General features: G+C 47.3%; 1 protein-coding gene across 1 annotated transcript in view; it reads left to right on the top strand.

Annotated features, from left to right (window-relative positions):
* Positions 1–17,683, top strand: part of EPHA1 (EPH receptor A1) — a 139,246-nt gene that overhangs the window by 68,282 nt on the left and 53,281 nt on the right. Inside the window, exons 3-4 of the mRNA XM_056848481.1 lie at positions 10,782–11,057; positions 16,870–17,260. Coding sequence (XP_056704459.1) covers positions 10,782–11,057; positions 16,870–17,260 — 667 coding nt within the window. The remainder of the gene's footprint in view (positions 1–10,781; positions 11,058–16,869; positions 17,261–17,683) is intronic.

The raw sequence follows: 17,683 nt of genomic DNA, 5'->3' as shown, positions 1-17,683 counted from the left end.
TGACCATGCAAAAATGGCTTAAGGGTTTGTTTTTATATGCCGACTTTCTCTACCACTTAAGGCCAGTGGCGGACTGGGTCTAAAAATAGTGGTTGCCAGGAGACAAAGGGGGCCCACCCACAACTATGAGGCTATCATTTATTTTTTATTAATGTTTATTTTTAACATATTGTCTAATGTTTAAGGGGGCCCCACTTGCCATCGGGCAAGCTGACACAATGGCCAGTCCACCAATGCTTAAGGGAGAATTAAACCAGCTTAAAATCACCTTCCCCTCCCTTCCTCACAACAGACACCCTGTGAGGTAGGTGGGGCTGAGAGAGCTGTGACTAGTCCAAGGTCACCCAGCTGGCTTCGTGTAGAGGAGTGGGGAAACAAATCCAGTTCACCAGATTAGCCTCTCATGTGGAGGAGCGGGGAATCAAACCCGGTTCTCCGGATCAGAGTCCACCGCTCCAAACCGCCGCTCTTCACCACTACCCCACGCTGGCTCTCACACTGACTTGGAGATCTCCAGGAATTACTAGTGATCTCCAGACTACAGAGGTCACTTCCCCTGGAGAAAATGCATACTTTGCAGGGTGCCCTCTCTATGGTATTGTACCCCCCTGAGGGCATCGTATGGCACTGTACCCTGCCTCTCCTTAAACTCCACCCTCCCAGGCTCCATGCCCCAATCTGCAGCAATATCCCAACCCAGGGCTGGCCACCCTACTAAGAAGGGTGCAATTCCGTTTAGGATTGCAGTCTTAATCTGGCACTTTGCCAGTCCGGGTTGCCGGGGAAGGCTCCTCCCCAGCCTTCTTGCCCGATGGAGTGGTGCCTGAAATGCCAGCGGCTTGAGCTGGCGCTGTGCGCACTGCACATGCTCTGCCGCCAAGGGAACGGGGCACTCCCTGGTAGAAGGTTGGTATCAGTCGGTCACCCGCTGTTGCCCTGGACGGGCAGGGCAAAGGTGTCTTTTCTACAGGCTGCAGCTATATACACAAATGAACTCAGGCTGAGTCACCGGAGGAACAGCAAACCTCCCTGTCCGTCGGCTCTTATCCTGCCAACAAATTCCTCCCCAGCTTCCCTTGATGCGCCGCCTGTAACCCGTCACATACATTGTGTGTCCTCTCTGCTGTGCCTTTTTGTTCTCCAGGAGAAACAGCTCGCTGTCACTCAAGATCGCTCTCAATAGAGCAATTTCAAGAGAAATGGTTACCATGGTACTTATATGTCTCTAAATGTTTAGATTAAGTTGAATTTGAAATGAGTAAATTTTTTTCTTCTTCTATACGCATCTATGAATATATTTGACTTTTTTCAAACAATAAGTAACTAAGAGAAATGGTAATTCATTACAGTGTTATTTCTTTTTATGTGTACATTTATTCTACACGTTTAAAAATATATCTGAGTTACTTATACACATAACCTTCTAATTGAATAAGACTAAGGTAGTAAATAGTTTGTTAAACTAACCATAATAAGTGTAGAAACTCATCTTATGAATGTATAATATTGACTAAAGAGAACATTGTCTATTGCAGACGGAAGTGGAAAAAAATTCCTTTCCCTTTTTCCTTCTGTACCCAACAAAAACATAATAAAAATTATTTTATAAAAAAATTGATCTCGATTGGGATTATGGAAGGAGGGCCAGTTGGGTTGCCAACCTCCAGGTGAGGCCTAGAGATCTTCCAGAATTACAACTGATCACCAAATGGCAGGGATCAGTTCCCCTGGAGAAAAGGGTTGGTTTGGAGGGTGGACTAAGACTTCCTTGGATCTGTTTTATCAAAACAGATCCAAGGAAGTATTTCTTCACTCAACGCATCGTTAAATTGTGGAACTCCCTGCCCCAGGATGTGGTGATGGCTTCCAACTTGGAAGGCTTTAAGAGGGGAGTGGACATGTTCATGGAGGACAGGGTTATCCATGGCTGCTAGTAAAAATGGATACTAGTTGTGATGCACACCCATTCTCTCCAGGATCAGAGGAGCAGGCCTATTCTATTAGGTGCTTTGGAACACAGGCAGGATAATGTTGCTGCAGTCATCTTTGTGGACTTCCTAGAGGCACCTGGCTGGCCCCTGTGTGAACAAACCGCTGGACTGGATGGACCTTGGTCTGATCCAGCATGGCCTTTCTTATGTTCTTGTGTGCTTATAACTCTATAGGACTATACCCTGATGAGGTCCTCCTTCTCAGCAGAACCTCTCTCCCCATAGGGTTGCTGACTCTGGCTTGGGAAATTCCCGGAGAATTGGGGGATGGAGCCTGGGAAGGGAAGGGTTTGGGGAGGAGAGGGAACTCAATAGAGTTGCCAGCTCCAGGTGTGATTTGTCAAGAGGAGCTACCTCATCAGGGTACAATGCTGTGGGGCCCGCCCTCCAAAGCAGCTGTTTTCTACAGAGGAACTGGTTTCTGCAGTCTGGAGATCAGTTGTAATTCTAAAAGATCTCAAGGCCCCGCCTGAAGGTTGGCGACGGCAGCTTATGCACATACATGCATAAATGTGTAGGGCTCTCTATGTGTGATCCGGACCTCCAGAGCATAAATAATGGTTGTTCCCGACCGATTGCCTGGAGTAATTGGTGTGCACATATGTACATGCATGCATGTTATGCATATAGGGTTGCCAGCTCCAGGTTATGAAATACCTGGAGATTTTAGGGGTGGAGTCTGAGGATGGTGGGGTTTGGGGAGGGGAGTGGGGTACGATGCCATAGAGTCCAATTGCCAAAGTGGCCATTTTCTCCAGGCAAACTGATCTCTGCCTCCTGGTGATCAGTTGTGATGGTGGGAGATTTCCAGCCACCACCTGGAGGTTGGAAATAAACAAACACCTCTGTGCTCGTACCAAGAGGTATGGAAATCAGCACAAAACCAAGATCATGTAATAATGTGCAATTATGTATTGAGTGCTACAATAATACAGTTATGTGCAAAAAGACTGAGTTTCTTATTCCAAATATATACAAAAAGTCCCGTATAGTACGTGTGACTCCTTCAAACTTTGTTCATATATTTCATATATATTTCCATATTCATTCAACAGTTTCCGACGCTGGTGCAAAAAAGAGTAGAAGAGGATACGGCCGTTTCGATTCTTCAACTGTCCCACTTCCAGTGTTAAATCTCAATTCTGTAGTTCTCATGTATATCTATATCCAATAAAGGATTCCGATATCAGGACAATTAACAATTCCCCAGAGGGGTACAATTGTAATAAAGTTATTTCTCCTTCCTGGTATAACAAAAGGAGTTGGCCAGTTCCCAACAGGGATACAAAGTGTAGATTTAACATTGGAAGTGGGACTGTTGAAGAATCGAAACGGAATATATTTGGAATAAGAAATTGTATATAATTGTATTATTGTAGCACTCAATACATAATTGCACATTGTTATATGATCTTGGTTTTGTGCTAACGACCTGGAGGTTGGCAATCCTACCTCCCATAGCAGCTTGCAATGCCTCCCAAAATGTTACTTCTGGGGGAGAGGGGACCATTCCCAAGAATAACATCGGGTGGGGCTCTGAGGTCTGCGGTGGACAGGGGCGTCCAAGGCCTACGCTGGAGAAGCGTTTCAAACTTTGCTGAGCAAGGCAGTCGGATACCAGACATTCTTTCGTTTAAGGATGTCCTGCTTCTCAATCGGACTTTATTTAATCCTTGTGCGATGGACAAAAGGCATCAGGAAATTAGCTTTTGTGTGTTTAAACGCCACCCATCACGAAACTCCGTCAATCCACAAGTACACAAAAAGGTTATAATCCCCTTCCCCACAAGCACACGCCTTCCCCCACCCCGCCTAGCAGAGCATTTCCTCTTGGTGAAGTGATTCAGGATGGAACTAGAGATGGTTAAGAGAGAGGCGGCAGCCTTGGCCGGAGAGCTTGTTGTTTCCCACAGGGCAGGCTGACTAGAGACACGGCAGTCCTAAACCATGGAACTGGAAGGGTGTGTTTGTAGGCTTGGGAGAATTGTGTTGGATGCACACCTTTTTGCTGGCAAGGAGCCAGGTGTAGCTTTCAGCCACAGGCTTGCAAGCTTATGTCCTGCAAATAGGGTTGCCGGCCTCCTGCGCTCAGGTGTCTACCAAGAATGTAAAGAACTTTCATACAACATTATTATGCACGGGTATAAAGATCTGTAAAATGTTGCAGAAAGTTGAGGGCTGTATGGTCAAAGGTCTGGAATCCATGGTGAAAGGTCTGGAATCCATGCCCTATGGGGAGAGACTTAAGGAGCTGGGTTTGTTTAGTCTGGAGAAGAGAAGGTTAAGGGGTGACATGATAGCCATGTTTAAATATTTGAAGGGATGTCATGTTGATGAGGGAACTAGCTTGTTCTCTGTTGCTCCAGAGACTAGGACACAGAGTAATGGATTCAAACTAAGAGAAAAGCGATTCCACCTAAACATTAGGAAGAACTTTCTGATGGTGAGGGCTGTTCGACGGTGGAATGCGCTGCCTCGGAGGGTGGTGGAGTCCCCGTCTTTGGAGGTTTTTAAGCAGAGGCTGGATGGCCATCTGTCAGGAGCGCTTTGATTGTGGGATCCTGCATGGCAGGAGGTTGGACTGGATGGATGGCCCTTGTGGTCTCTTCCAACCTTGTGAACTTGTATGTGTTTGTTAGGGTTGCCAACTCCGGGTTGGGAAATGCCTGGAGATTTGGAAACACAGCCTGGGGGGGAGGGCAGGGTTTGAGGAGGGGAGGGACTTCAGTGAGGTGTGATGCCTTAGAGTCCACCCTCCAAAGCAGATGTTTTCTCCAGGGGAACTTACCTCTGTCCTCTGGTGATCAGTTGTAATTATGGGAGATCTCCAGGTGCCATCTGGAATTTGACCACCTTATTGTGTGTGTCTCTTTTCCAAAAAAAACAACACTATGTTTACTGATGAAAAGTTTCAGGAGGGAGTCTATGTTTGACTAGGGCTGGTTCGGCCAACGTTGTGCTCGCCCGTCACAAGCAGGGAGACTTTGGTCTTTTATGCACGGTCACTTGGACTTACTTTCTCCACTGGTCGGACTCGGTTTTTCATTGGGGTCATGCATGAGTTTTTCCGTCCCTTAGAAATGACCTTGTGCCCCGCCCGCACATGGTCCGAGTCTTCCCGATCCTGTTGTATCACGAATCTTCAATCTCCCCTGAGATCAGCCCAGGTCAAATCGTCTCCATTTCCATATGTACGCCAAAGTCCAGCAGAGGGAAGCTGGTGTGTGTGTGTGTGACGTTTTTCGCACAGTAAGCACTACAGCCAATTACAAAGCAGCGTTTTCAAGGGGCGGGGACTCAGACGCTTCCAGATTTCTGCTGATGATTTTGCAGTACTCCGGAAACCCCACGACTTTCTTCAGGGCAAATAACAACACGCGTAGCATTTTTAGGATTCGGGACAGAAAAATATGGGTCAAGAGAGCCTCGAACCCCAAGTAAAACTCCCATGCGTAAAAGACCTATGTTTCATCAAGCAGTTCGGCTGTTCGTGAGCAGTTTGAACCTGTTTGGAGGGTTACCTTTTCATGTAGTCAAACAGTACAGTACTACTCATAGATTCCCCCTTTGCAGACCTATCGTGGCTGTGTGCCGTCGTGCAGAGCAGTTGTTTAAAAAGAGCAAATCAGTCGGTCTGTCACAGTTTTTTAAAGTCTATGTCGCTGATGTTAATGACTGCCGATCTGTTTGGATTGGCAGCATTTCACACATGCACACGAGCGGGATGAACGGAATGTGTCCCTCCACTTTAACAACATGACACAACGTTGATGAGTCCCCACTGCACAGATGCCAAAAAAAGATCTGCAGATCATAAAGAAACAAAAGTTAGTGCCCACAGCTACTGCGCAGCCGCAAAAATGTTCAGCATATTGCTTGAGTGGGCAGCAAGTTGAGGAAATATGTGGCTGAGGTTAAAGTGACTTCTGAACATGAGCAAAGTTCTCAGTATTTTTAACTTAGATTACATTACATTCCCTGGTCGTTTATGCATGGGTATGTTCACTCACGTTCGCCCCCGGTCTGAATCGGTTGTTCCTTGGAGTTATGCATGAGTGTTCTGTCCATTAGAGATGACCTTGTGCTAGGGTTGCCAACTCCAGGTACTAGCTGGAGATCTCCTGCTATTACAACTGATCTCCAGCTGATAGAGGACAGTTCACCTGGAGAAAATGGCCGATTTGGCAATTGGATTCTATGGCATTGAAGTCCCTCCCCTCCCCAAACCCCGCCCTCTTCAGGCTCCACACCAAAAAAAACCCCACGGGTTGCGAAGAGGGACCAGGCAACCCTACCTTGTGCCCAGCCCTTGCAATGTCCAAGTCTTCCCATTCCTCTATTAACCCGACTCTTCCATCTTCCCTGAGCAAAGCCCGGGTGAAATCCCTGTGCAGAAGGCAAAGTGGGCGGCACGCAAGCTTGGTTTCATTCACAGCCACTTACAAAGCAGCATGTCCAGAGGCAGGGATTCAAATACTTCCTGCTTCCTCGGAGCTCTTTCTGAGGAGAAGAAAAGCTTTTTAAAACCGAGGCTTGGATTTCTTCCCCCCACCCCTTCCTTTAAGATTGCTCTGTTTTTGCTGTTATTGCTCTTAAGGTGCTTTTTATGTGGCAATTAGATTGGGGGGGATGATTTTCTCTCACAGTAAGCACTGCAAGTAAGCCAATTTCAAAGCAGCATTTTAAGGGGCGGGGACTTGATTTGAGCTTGGAGACTGCTGGCGCATAGATTCCCAGCAGGAAAGTGTGGGTCCAGCGAGCATCGAACCTCAGGTACAACTCCCATGCATAAACGGCCACTGTCTTCTGTCTGAGCGCTGGGACAGCTGCGGTTTTTACGTGCCAACGGAAGTGACTTATCTGACAACCTCGCCCAAAATTTCTTCTGCTGCTCTTCCTCCTCCTTTGTGCCAAGACTTTGGGTATAAAGACATCCTAACAAGCGTGGAGACAAGGTGTGACCAGAGCATTTGCCCGATCGCTTTTGTTTTACCTGCAGAGCATGTTCTGGCACATGTCAGTGCGGACTATTGTCAAACAAAGCTCTGGTGGGGGGGAATCAAGCACACATCCAGAGAGAGAGGGAGAATATATATATATTTTTAAATCAATGCCTCTGAATGAGTGCACACAGCTTCCGTTTATCCTGCTGCTGTTACAGGGCCAAAGTAAAGATAGCCTACTGCTTGAGAAATCAACCTCTTCTGTATTTTTTTTTTCTTTTAAAACTTTGGCAAATCCGTTTCCCCTAGACTTGGGTCCTTTCCCCACCCCCTCCCCGTTTCTAACATTTTGTACAAGATTTTCAATGTCGATGTCAGCTTCTGGAGATCTGCCATCAATGTGATGGACCGGCATTCACCGGCCCTTGTTTTTTCTCTCGTCAGGCCTGAGATTTGGGGATGAGAGTGTTTGTTCAAAGAGAAAGGGAGATCTATCAAAATATTGGAGTGATTTATGTGGATTTTTGGCAGAGGTGGGGAAAGATGAGAATTGAGCAACCCTGCGAGGGCTTTACTTTAAGACTCCTAATAGATCTTGCAATCCACTGATGTTTATTTAATTTTGCATCTGAGGCATACACTGGCAACATTTCCCCTTAATCTTTGCTCTGGGGATTTCTGTGTAGACAATGGAAAGTAAATTGCACCCTGTGTTTTGCTTAATAAGAAAAAGTTTTCATACTACTGTGTAGAAAATTGGGTTGCCTGACAACTGGTGGGAGGGCTGTGGGTGGGGATATGGGGGGGCATGATGCTGTCTGCTCGTCATCTTGCTTTCAGTAAAAAAAATGAGAAATTACATGGGCAGCTCTAGGAATCACTCGAAACTGTGATTTTATTCTAGAGTTTGTGGCAATTCCTAGAGCTAGGAATAACAGGTCGCTCTAGGAATCACTGGAAACTCCATGGTTTTTCATAGACTTTTCTGGCGATTCCTAGAGTTAACCTTTGTCACGTCCAACTTTTAACTAGAAGTGACATTTAAGAAAGATGTAGACAAGCTGGAACGTGTCCAGAGGAGGGCAACAAAGATGGTGAGGGGTCTGGAGACCAAGTCCTATAAGGAAAGGTTGAAGGAGCTGGGTATGTTTAGCCTGAAGAGGAGAAGACTGAGAGGGGATATGATAACCATCTTCAAGTACTTGAAGGGCCATCATAGAGGATGGTGCTGAGTTGTTTTCTGTTGCCCAAGAAGGTTGGACCTGAAACAACTGGTTGAAATTAAATCAAAAGAGTTTCCGTCTAGACATTAGGAAGAATTAGCTTCCTCGGGAGGTGGTGAGCTCTCCTTCCCTGGAAGTTTTAAAGAAGAGGTTAGATGGCCATCTGTCAGCAATGCTGATTCTGTGACCTTAGGCAGATGATGAGAGGGAGGGCATCTTGGCATCTGGTCACTGGGGGTGTGGGAGGGGGAGGTGGTTGTGAATTTCCTGCATTGTGCAGGGGGTTGGACTTGATGACCCTGGTAATCCCTTCCAATTCTATGATTCTACGACATGATAGCTAGGGTTGCCAACCTCCAGATGGCACCTAGAGACCTCCTGGAATTACAGCTGATATCCAGAACACCCAGATTCCACTTCCAAAGCTCCAGGAATTTCCAAGAAAGAAGGTGGCAACCCTAGGCTGATATCACAGCCAGCGTTGCTGTTGTTTTTACTCCCGCCACCACTGGCGGGGGATCCCCGCCCCAACCAGAGCCTTGGCAGTCCTGGTGGAAAACCAACAGCAATAATCCATACTAATCTACCTCTGTACCATTCCAGTTTTAGTATACGTGCTGCCAAAAGCAATAATCTAAGTAGACCCTATTATGATTTCAGTGAAAATGTTATGATGCACAGTTCAGATGTAAAATTAAAAGCACATGTGCCAGCAAAAACCTATTCTAATTTCTAACAGCTATTAAAAATAATATAGTATATTGCAAGAACCGTTCTGGCAAGAACCTGGAAACAAACTTCTATACCTGATATAGGCGAATGGAAAGACAAAATGCTTGACTATGCCAACATGGCCAAAATGATCTTTATGATGAATCCCTCTATGAACGAAACATCAGAACAATTCAACAAAAAATGGCAGTTGTTCTATGATTATAAATCAATAAATCTATAGACATATGTAATATAGCATAAGAAGAGAAATAAATATTAGTTACTCCATCAATATAATAGTATAATATTATATGTTTAATCAAAGATATCATAAGCAGTAAATGTTTATTTAAATTTGGTAGATTTTTTAAATGTCCTTTGAATTTACTAATTGAAATAATTCTGTTTTGTTTTTTCTGTTCATGTTTATTGCAGTCGGACTACCCTTTCCTTCCCCCACCTTTTTTCCTTTTTGTATCCCTTTATTAAAAAAAAACACAAATATTTTTTCAAAAATACTAATAATAATATAGTATATATCTAGCACTAAGAAAGATGTTTTGATTTTTTTTTCTTTTAAATTTCACTATGCATATGTGGACGGGAGGGAAGGCAGCATGGTATAGTCCAATCTCGTCAGATTTCAGACTTGATGGGCCTTGGTCTGATCCAGCAGGGCCTTTCTTATGTTCCTATGTGTTGTTTGTGGGCTTCCTAGAGGCATCTGGTTGGCTACTGTGTGAACGGACTGCTGGACTTGATGGGCCTTGGTCTGATCCTGCATGGCTTTTCTTATGTTTGTATTATAATTATATTATATAGAATTATTTTAGGTGCTGTGGAACACAGGCAGGACAATGCTGCTGCAGTTGTCTTGTTTGTGGGCTCCCTGGAGGCACCTGGTTGGCCACTGTGGGAACAGACTGCTGGACTTGATGGGCCCTGGTCTGATCCAGCAGGGCCTTTCTTCTGTTCTTAAGGCTTTAAGAGGGGAGTGAACATGTTCGTGGAGGAGAGGTATATCCATGGTTGCTAGTCAAAATGGATGCTAGTCATGATGCATACCCATTCTCTCTAGGATCAGAGGAGCATGCCTATTATCTTAGGTGCTTTGGAACACAGGCAGGACAATGCTGCTGCAGTCGTCTTGCTTGTGGGCTTCCTAGAGGCACCTGGTTGGCCACTGTGTGAACAGACTGCTGGACTTGATAGGCCTTGGTCTGATCCAGCATGGCTTTTCTTGCGTTCTTATGTTCTCATTGTAATTATATTATATATCATTATGTTAGGTGCTGTGGAACCCAGGCAGAATAATGCTGCTGCAGTAGTCTTGTTCGTGGGCTTCCTAGAGACACCTGGTTGGCCACTGTGTGAACAGACTGCTGGACTCGATGGGCCTTGGTCTGATCCAAGGCTATTCCTAACCTGTCCTATCTATCTATCTATCTATCTATCTATCTATCTATCTATCTATCTATCTATCTATCTATCTATCTATCTATCTAATTTATCTATCTATTCGTGGAACTCCCTGCCCCAGGATGCGGTGATGGCTGCCAACTTGGAAGGCTGGAAGAGGGGAGTGTACACGTTCATGGAGGAGAGGGATATCCATGGCTACTAGTCAAAATGGTGCATAACTATTCTTTCCATTATCAGAGGAGCAGGCCTATTACATTAGGAGCTGTAGAACACAGGCAGGATGGTGCTGCTGCAGTCATCTTGTTTGGGGGCTTCCTAGAGGCCCCTGGTTGGCCACTGTGGGAACAGACTGCTGGACTTGATGGGCCTTGGTCTGATCCAGCATGGTCTTTCTTATGTTCTTATGTTCTAGACCAACACAGCCACTCTCTGAAACTAGTTTTAACATGACCCTTTCCTCTCCCCCCTCCTTTCTTCTCCATGCGTAGTGGAGCGGGTCGCAGCAGATGATCAACAGCACCCCAGTCTACATGTACCAGGACTGCAACGTCTTCTCAGAGGGCGACACGGACCACTGGCTGCGCACCAACTGGATCTTCCGGGGCCAGGACTCCTCCCACATCTACGTGGAGCTGAGGTTCACCATCCGTGACTGCAAGAGCTTCAAAGGGGAGGCGGTCAGCTGCAAGGAGACCTTCAACCTTTACTACATGGAGTCGGACCAAGACGTTGGCATCCAGTTCCGACGCCCGCTCTTCACCAAGGTCAGCAGAGCTTATGTGACAGAGAAGCTTCCTGCAATTTGATTGTGCTCGCAGAGTTTTATAAGCAGAGAAAGAAAGAATCTTGCCCCAACTGCGAGAGCAAGGGGCTCAACAGTAGAGCATCTGCTTGGCATGCAGAAGGTCCTAGGTTCAATCCCCAGCATCTCCAGTTAAAGGGACTAGGCAAGTAGGTGGTGTAAAAGATCTCTACCTGAGACCCTGGAAAGCCACTGCTGGTCTGAGTAGACAATACTGACTTTGATGGACCAAGGGTCTGATTCAGTATAAGGCAGCTTCATGTGTTCAAATATTAGGGGAGGGCCATGGCTCAGTGATGGAGCATCTGCTTGGCATGCAGGAGATCCCAGGTTCAGTCCCCGGCATCTCCAGTTAAAGGGACTGGGCAAGTAGGTGGTGTGAAAGACCTCTGCCTGAGACCCTGGAGAGCCGCTGCTAGTCTGAGTAGACAATGTTGACTTCAATGGACCAAGGGTCTGATTCAGTACAAGGCAGCTTCATGTGTTCAAAGAGGATGGAGAACTGGGAATGCGACCAAGTGCCTTGATATGTCCTTAGGCTTTTCAGGGCCAGGTCAAGGTACTTTGTCCCCCTAAGCCAGATGCATCAGTTGGCTGCTCCTCCGCCACCACTGGCTCAGCTTTGTGCCAAGCCAACAGTGGCATGCATCCATCCCTCTTGTGGGGAGGGGGAGGGAAGGTGATTGTGAGCCGGTTTGATTCTGCCTTAAGTGGTAGAGAAAGTCGGCATATAAAAGCCAACTCTTCTTCATAACTGGCAGCGACTATAAAACAAACAAACAAACAAACAAAAAACGGCATCTTGGATGCAGACTATGACAAGGGGGAAAATCTCTCCCAAGTCTCCTACTTCGCTTTACCTCGTACAATTGAGACACCAGAGGCTTTACTCGGTTCAACAATGAAACAACAGAATTTTATTATACTTCACAGGGAAGGGTATGGGAGGGAAAACTAGTATTAAGGAAAGGTTCAACGTTTCTGTACATATAATGAGTTGCTCAACACATGCAGCACAGATGATATTTGATCTAAGGTTTCCAACACTTTAAGGTAGCTTAGTCCCACAACCTGTACACGGAGATTCATGTGTATACTCTGGTGCCTAAAACTAGGAAATGTGGAGTTGCTCCCATCCCTTCTCCTTTCCTTTGGCCATTTTTGCATGGTAATTAGCAGAGCATTCCAGGCTGAATTGCCCCGCATATTTTTTTGAATTTTTCACGCTGAACCCTCATTCCGGAAGTGACTGCGAAGCCGGTGCATACCTGCTTCGCATTACTTAAGAGCCCCTATAATGCGACCTTTGGTGCCGAGAAGAATCCCCTGAAGGAACCATGCAAAACAATAGCAGCACGATAGCTGTGCACATGCTAATGGCTATGCAAACAGGAACGAAGGAGCAGGTGAGGGGGGGGATTTCTTCTTTGGGGTCGGGATCGTGAATAGGCATTTTTAAAGTCGCATTTTAAAAAAGAGCTTTGAGCGAGCATCAAAACTGACCATGCATAAATGGCCTTTATCTGCGGAATTATTTCACAGCACTTAAAGTAATTTTCGCACAACACTTGGGCCAGGATTACCTACTTCCCCAGAGACTATTCCTCCCCTCTGTGAATAGAGTAGGAACCTTTTCCCCCAAACTGTCTCTTTCGTCGCCCTTCAGGTTTTTGTCCCCAGTCACACTAGGTACAACCCATCACACTGGAACCCAGAGTAAAAGGCCTCTTCTCTTCCAGAAGCTCAGAGTCTTTCTTCCCCTTAAGCTCTGCCCACCTACGGTCACTGACAGATATTAACTTTTAGTCCGTCACACGGACAGTTTTCCAAAAGGGAAAAGAAAAGAAAAAGTAACATTTTGAAGATGCGATACCAATTGTTTCGCCAGATATACCCAGCCTTCTGCCTCTTAGTAGTCTCCACTAAAATATTCTAAAAGGTGGTATGTGTGTGTGTGTGTGGGGGGGGTCTATAAAAGCAAGGTTCCCTCCCCACCCCACGGCTCCCTCTCCTTTCAATTCCTTTTCCCTCCCCTCTTAATTAGCCAGTTCCCCCTTCCCCAAGGGCATCCCCCTTTTATACCTTTTAGCAGAGGGAGAAATCAAAGGGTACTTTCTGCAGAGGTAGATTTGTATCTATCTATGTATGCCCCTTTGTGGTTTTTCTATAAACCAGGGGATGGCTCCAAAGTAATGTGAAAGATGAGTTTAAGCGCTGGGTGGCCCACCCCTTGCAGGATTTTTGGATCCACGAAGGAGGACCACCCATTGCTATTAGTTATATGATTCCATGAGGCTAAGAATTCCCTTCTAGAGATTACATCATAGGGTACTTCCTTGGGTTTCCAGCTCCGGGTTGGGAAATACCTGGAGATTTTGGGGGTGGGGCCTGAGGAGGGTGGGGTTTGGGGAGGGGAGGGACTTCAATGCCATAGAGTCCAATGGCCAAGGCGGCCATTTTCTTCAGGGAAACTGATCTCTGTTGGCTGGAGATCAGTTGTAATAGCGGGAGATCTCCAGCTAGTACCTGGAGGCTGGCAACCCTGCCCCCTCCCACACACAACAATTGGTAGCAATCCAGAACAGAAGGTGGGGGAGAGAAGTAGGGATTGAGGTAAGGGAGAGCAAGTTCTTCCACATTGGTTGGGTTGAAACAGCCATTTAATCTCGAATTACTAGGGTCTTTTTTAAAAAAATGGAATCCAGATGTAGGGTTGCCAGGTAGCTTGGAATGGTGGGCAATTGCCCACAATTAGGGTTGCCAACCTGCAAGGTACTAGCTGGAGGTCTCCTGCTATTCCAACTGATCTCCAGCCGATAGAGATCAGTTCCCCTGGAGAAAATGGCCACTTTGGCAATTGGACTCTATGGCACTCCCTCCCTCCCCAAACCCCGCCCTCCTCAGGCTCCACCTCCAAAAACCTCCCACCAGCGGCGAAGAGGGACCTGGCAACTCTACCGCCAATCCATCTGCTGGCCGTGAGCAACGCGATCCTGTCATTTCCGGTTGAGTTCCGGGAAGGTGTAGCGGGACGGGACGATTTCCCACTCAAATGTAGGTTGAGTGGTAAACCGACCAATTGTGCTCTGGTGCTTCTGGAAGTAAACCAGAAGTGACAGGGTCGCGTTGCTCACAGCCGCGTGCGTGTCATCCCCGTCCCCCCAAATCTCCTGCCGGAGGAGAGGGGGGACCTGGCAACCCTATCCAGATGGAACCCACAGCATTCCGTCTAGGGTTCCCAGGTCCCTCTTCGCAATTGGCAGGAGGTTTTTGTGGCGGAGCCTGAGGAGGGCAGGGTTTGGGAAGGGACTTCAATGCCATAGAGTCCAATTTTCAGTTTGGGGAGGGACTTCAGTTTGGGGAGGGACTTCAATGCCATAGAGTCCAATTTGCCAAAGAGGCCATTTTCTCCAGGGGAACTGATCTCTATTTACTGGAGATCAGTTGTGATAGCAGGAGATCTCCAGCTAGTACCTGGTGCTTGGCAACCCTAATTCCAGTGTTTTCTGCACTAGCTTCCCTTGTTTTTTCAAAACTTGATTTCTGGCGATATTTTCAATTCAGAAGCAATTGCAGTGCCAGCTAGCCTCTTCTAGACAATCAGGACTTTTTTTTTTTTAGGAGTCTCGGGGCGACTGTTCCTTTAAGTCGTCTTTCACGCCTCCATTGTTTTTGTTTTAAGCGCTTCCAGTTCTCTTGGCATTCCTTAACAGATCCTTTATGGGGGGGGCTTTAATTACGGCTTCCATTCCTTTGGCGCAAATGCAATCGGTTTATTGCTTTTTAGTGATCATCTGCAAGATATTAAAGATATGGTGATTGTGCAATTAGAAACTTTCCCCGCCCACCCCACATGAGCAAAAGAACACAGCGCCAGGGAGAGGGGAATGGGAAATAAATGCTTAGGCTGAAAAACAGAAGCCGTTTTTAAAACGGGAAATTTTCCAGGGGCTGAAGCCTTCCGAGCACTTTTAGGAACCCACATTGGGTCAGCTGTACTATTAGGGTTGCCAGATCCCCCCCTCTCCTCCTGCAGGAGGTTTTTGGGGCGGAGCCAAGGCAGGGATTGCATGCGCGCAGCCGTGCCGGCGCGATCGCGCCACTCCCGGTTTACACCCGGAGGTGCCGCATCGCAATCGGCCTTTTTACCACTCGGACTGGGAGTTTCAAGAGCACAAATGGACTAGTAATACAAAGTTCAATGGTAATGTGAGCCATAATGAGATTAACAAGCTGCCTAAGGCAAGGTATCGTGTGAACGATGCAAAATATTGGATAACAAGGTATAGGCTGATGGAGTAAAAGCCTAGTGATACCGACAATAATAGATGATACCAACAATAATCAGTGCAGTGAACACATGAAGCTGCCTTATACTGAATCTGACCCTTGGTCCATCAAAGTTAGTATTGTTTACTCGGACGGGCAGTGGCTCTCCAGGGTCTCAGGAAGGGTCTTTCACATCACCTACTTGCCTAGTCCCTTTAACTGGAGATGCCGGGGATTGAACCTGGGACCTTCTACATGCCAAGCAGAGGCTCTACCACTGAGCCACTGCCCCTCCCCATGGACTACAGATCTATTCCCAAAAGAAGGTGTCCTCCTGGAGTGTTCCATCGTTGGTGGGTTATTGTTGGAAAGGCAACGCGGGACTAGAACGATCTAGCAGGGCTCTTCTTACATCCTTCTTGTAGATGAAGGGCTTACCTAAGCATGGGGATGTCCCTGGGTTGGGTAGAGAGACATGTTCTGAAGTTCTGCCGTTCCCATTTTCTTTGAGATTGTGGAGCATGGAGAGAGGGGGATTAGATTTACCCGCTCCTGCATGGTTTTCCTGACCAGAACTGGGCCTGGGGGTGCTGGTGTAGCAGTTAAGAGGGGCGGCTTGGAGTGGTGGAGTCTGATCTGGAGAACCGGGCTTGATTCCCCACTCCATTCAGTGTTACATTGCTCAGGGCCGTTCTGGCCATGTTAACAATCATCATTAAAGTAAGTAAGATTCCCCACTCCTCCACATGAAGAAGAAGAAGAGTTGGTTTATATTTGCCGACTTTCTCTGCCACTTAAGGGAGAATCAAACCTGCTTACAATCACCTTCCCTTCCCCTCCCCACAACAGACACCCTGAGAGATAGGTGAGGCTGAAAGAGAATGACTTGCCCAAGGTCACCCAGCTGGCTCCGTGTGGAGGAGTGGGGAAACCAACCCAGTTCTCCAGATTAACCTCCGTCGTTCACGTGGAGGAGTGGGGAATCAAACCCGGTTCTCCAGATCAGACTCCAGCTCTCCAAACCACCGTTTTTAACCACTACACCACGCTGACTCTTCTGAGCAGTGGAGGCTAATTTGGTGAACTGGATTTGTTTCCCCTCTCCTCCACATGTAGCCAGTTGGGTGACCTTGGGCTAGTCACAACTCTCTTCGAGCTCTCTCAGCCCCACCTACCTCACAGGTGTCTCTTGTGGGGAGAGGAAGGGAAGGTGATTGTGAGCTGGTTTGATTCTTCCTTAAGTGGTAGAGAAAGTCGGCATATTAAAGCCAATTCTTCTTCTTCTTCTTCTTCTTCTTCTTCTTCTTCTTCTTCTTCTTCTTCTACTACTACTACTACTACTACTACTACTACTACTACTACTACTACTACTGTGGAACTGTAATGTGTAGCTCGTCAGTAAACAGGCAGCCACTTAACGGGGCTAAATAGTGTCACCTCCTCAGGTCATTGCAGTGTGATTCTGCTGGATGTTATCAAATGACCCCAAGTCTCTTCCCTCGCAGGTCAATACCGTAGCAGGAGACCGCAGCTTCACGAACCGGGACATCGAGCAAGGCACCCTGCAACTGAACACGGAGGTCTCCTCTATCAAGAACTTGCAGCAGCGCGGATTCTACCTGGCTTTCCAGAACTCTGGGGCGTGCGTGGCGTTGGTCTCGGTGAGAGCGTACTACAAGACCTGCTCGAAAACCATGCGCGGCCTGGCCGACTTCCCGGAGACGCCGGCCCGCTCCGAGGGTTTGGCGGAAGTGCCGGGCGTCTGCCTCAAAAACGCCGCCGAGGAAGCGGGGCTTGCACCCAAGATGCACTGCAGTCCCGACGGGGAGTGGTTGGTTCCGATGGGCCGTTGCCGGTGCGTCCCTGGCTTCGAGGAGAAGGGAGGACGATGTGTCAGTAAGTACTGCAGTGGGGCAAGCTGGGAGGCGGGGCTTTCAGGATGTCTCGGGAGGTGGAAAGGGCGGGGCTTCCAGGTGGGAGGGGCGGGCGTTCCTTCATGGCAGAGGACTGACTGAGGCGTTATCAGCCCATCTGACTTGCATGACCCTTTAATGGTGCTAGTGTTGCAGAGTGATGTGGTAGAACACAAAAGGAGAGAATGGACTGTACCACTTCAGACCAGGGGCATGGCTGCCACTTTTGCATGCCACCCTAGAAAACAAGCACAACACATTCTAGCCCTGGCCTTTGTTCGCTATGCGGTTCCTTCCTTCCTTCCTTCCTTCCTTCCTTCCTTCCTTCCTTCCTTCCTTCCTTCCTTCCTTCCTTCCTTCCTTTCTCTCTCTCTCTCTCTCCCCCTCTCCCCCTCTCCTTCTTTCT

Source organism: Euleptes europaea, chromosome 4 (assembly GCF_029931775.1).
Source record: "Euleptes europaea isolate rEulEur1 chromosome 4, rEulEur1.hap1, whole genome shotgun sequence".
In the NCBI taxonomy this organism is placed as follows: domain Eukaryota; kingdom Metazoa; phylum Chordata; class Lepidosauria; order Squamata; family Sphaerodactylidae; genus Euleptes; species Euleptes europaea.
The sequence above is the reverse complement of the archived record's forward strand: the minus strand, read 5'-3'. Positions and strand labels throughout refer to the sequence as shown.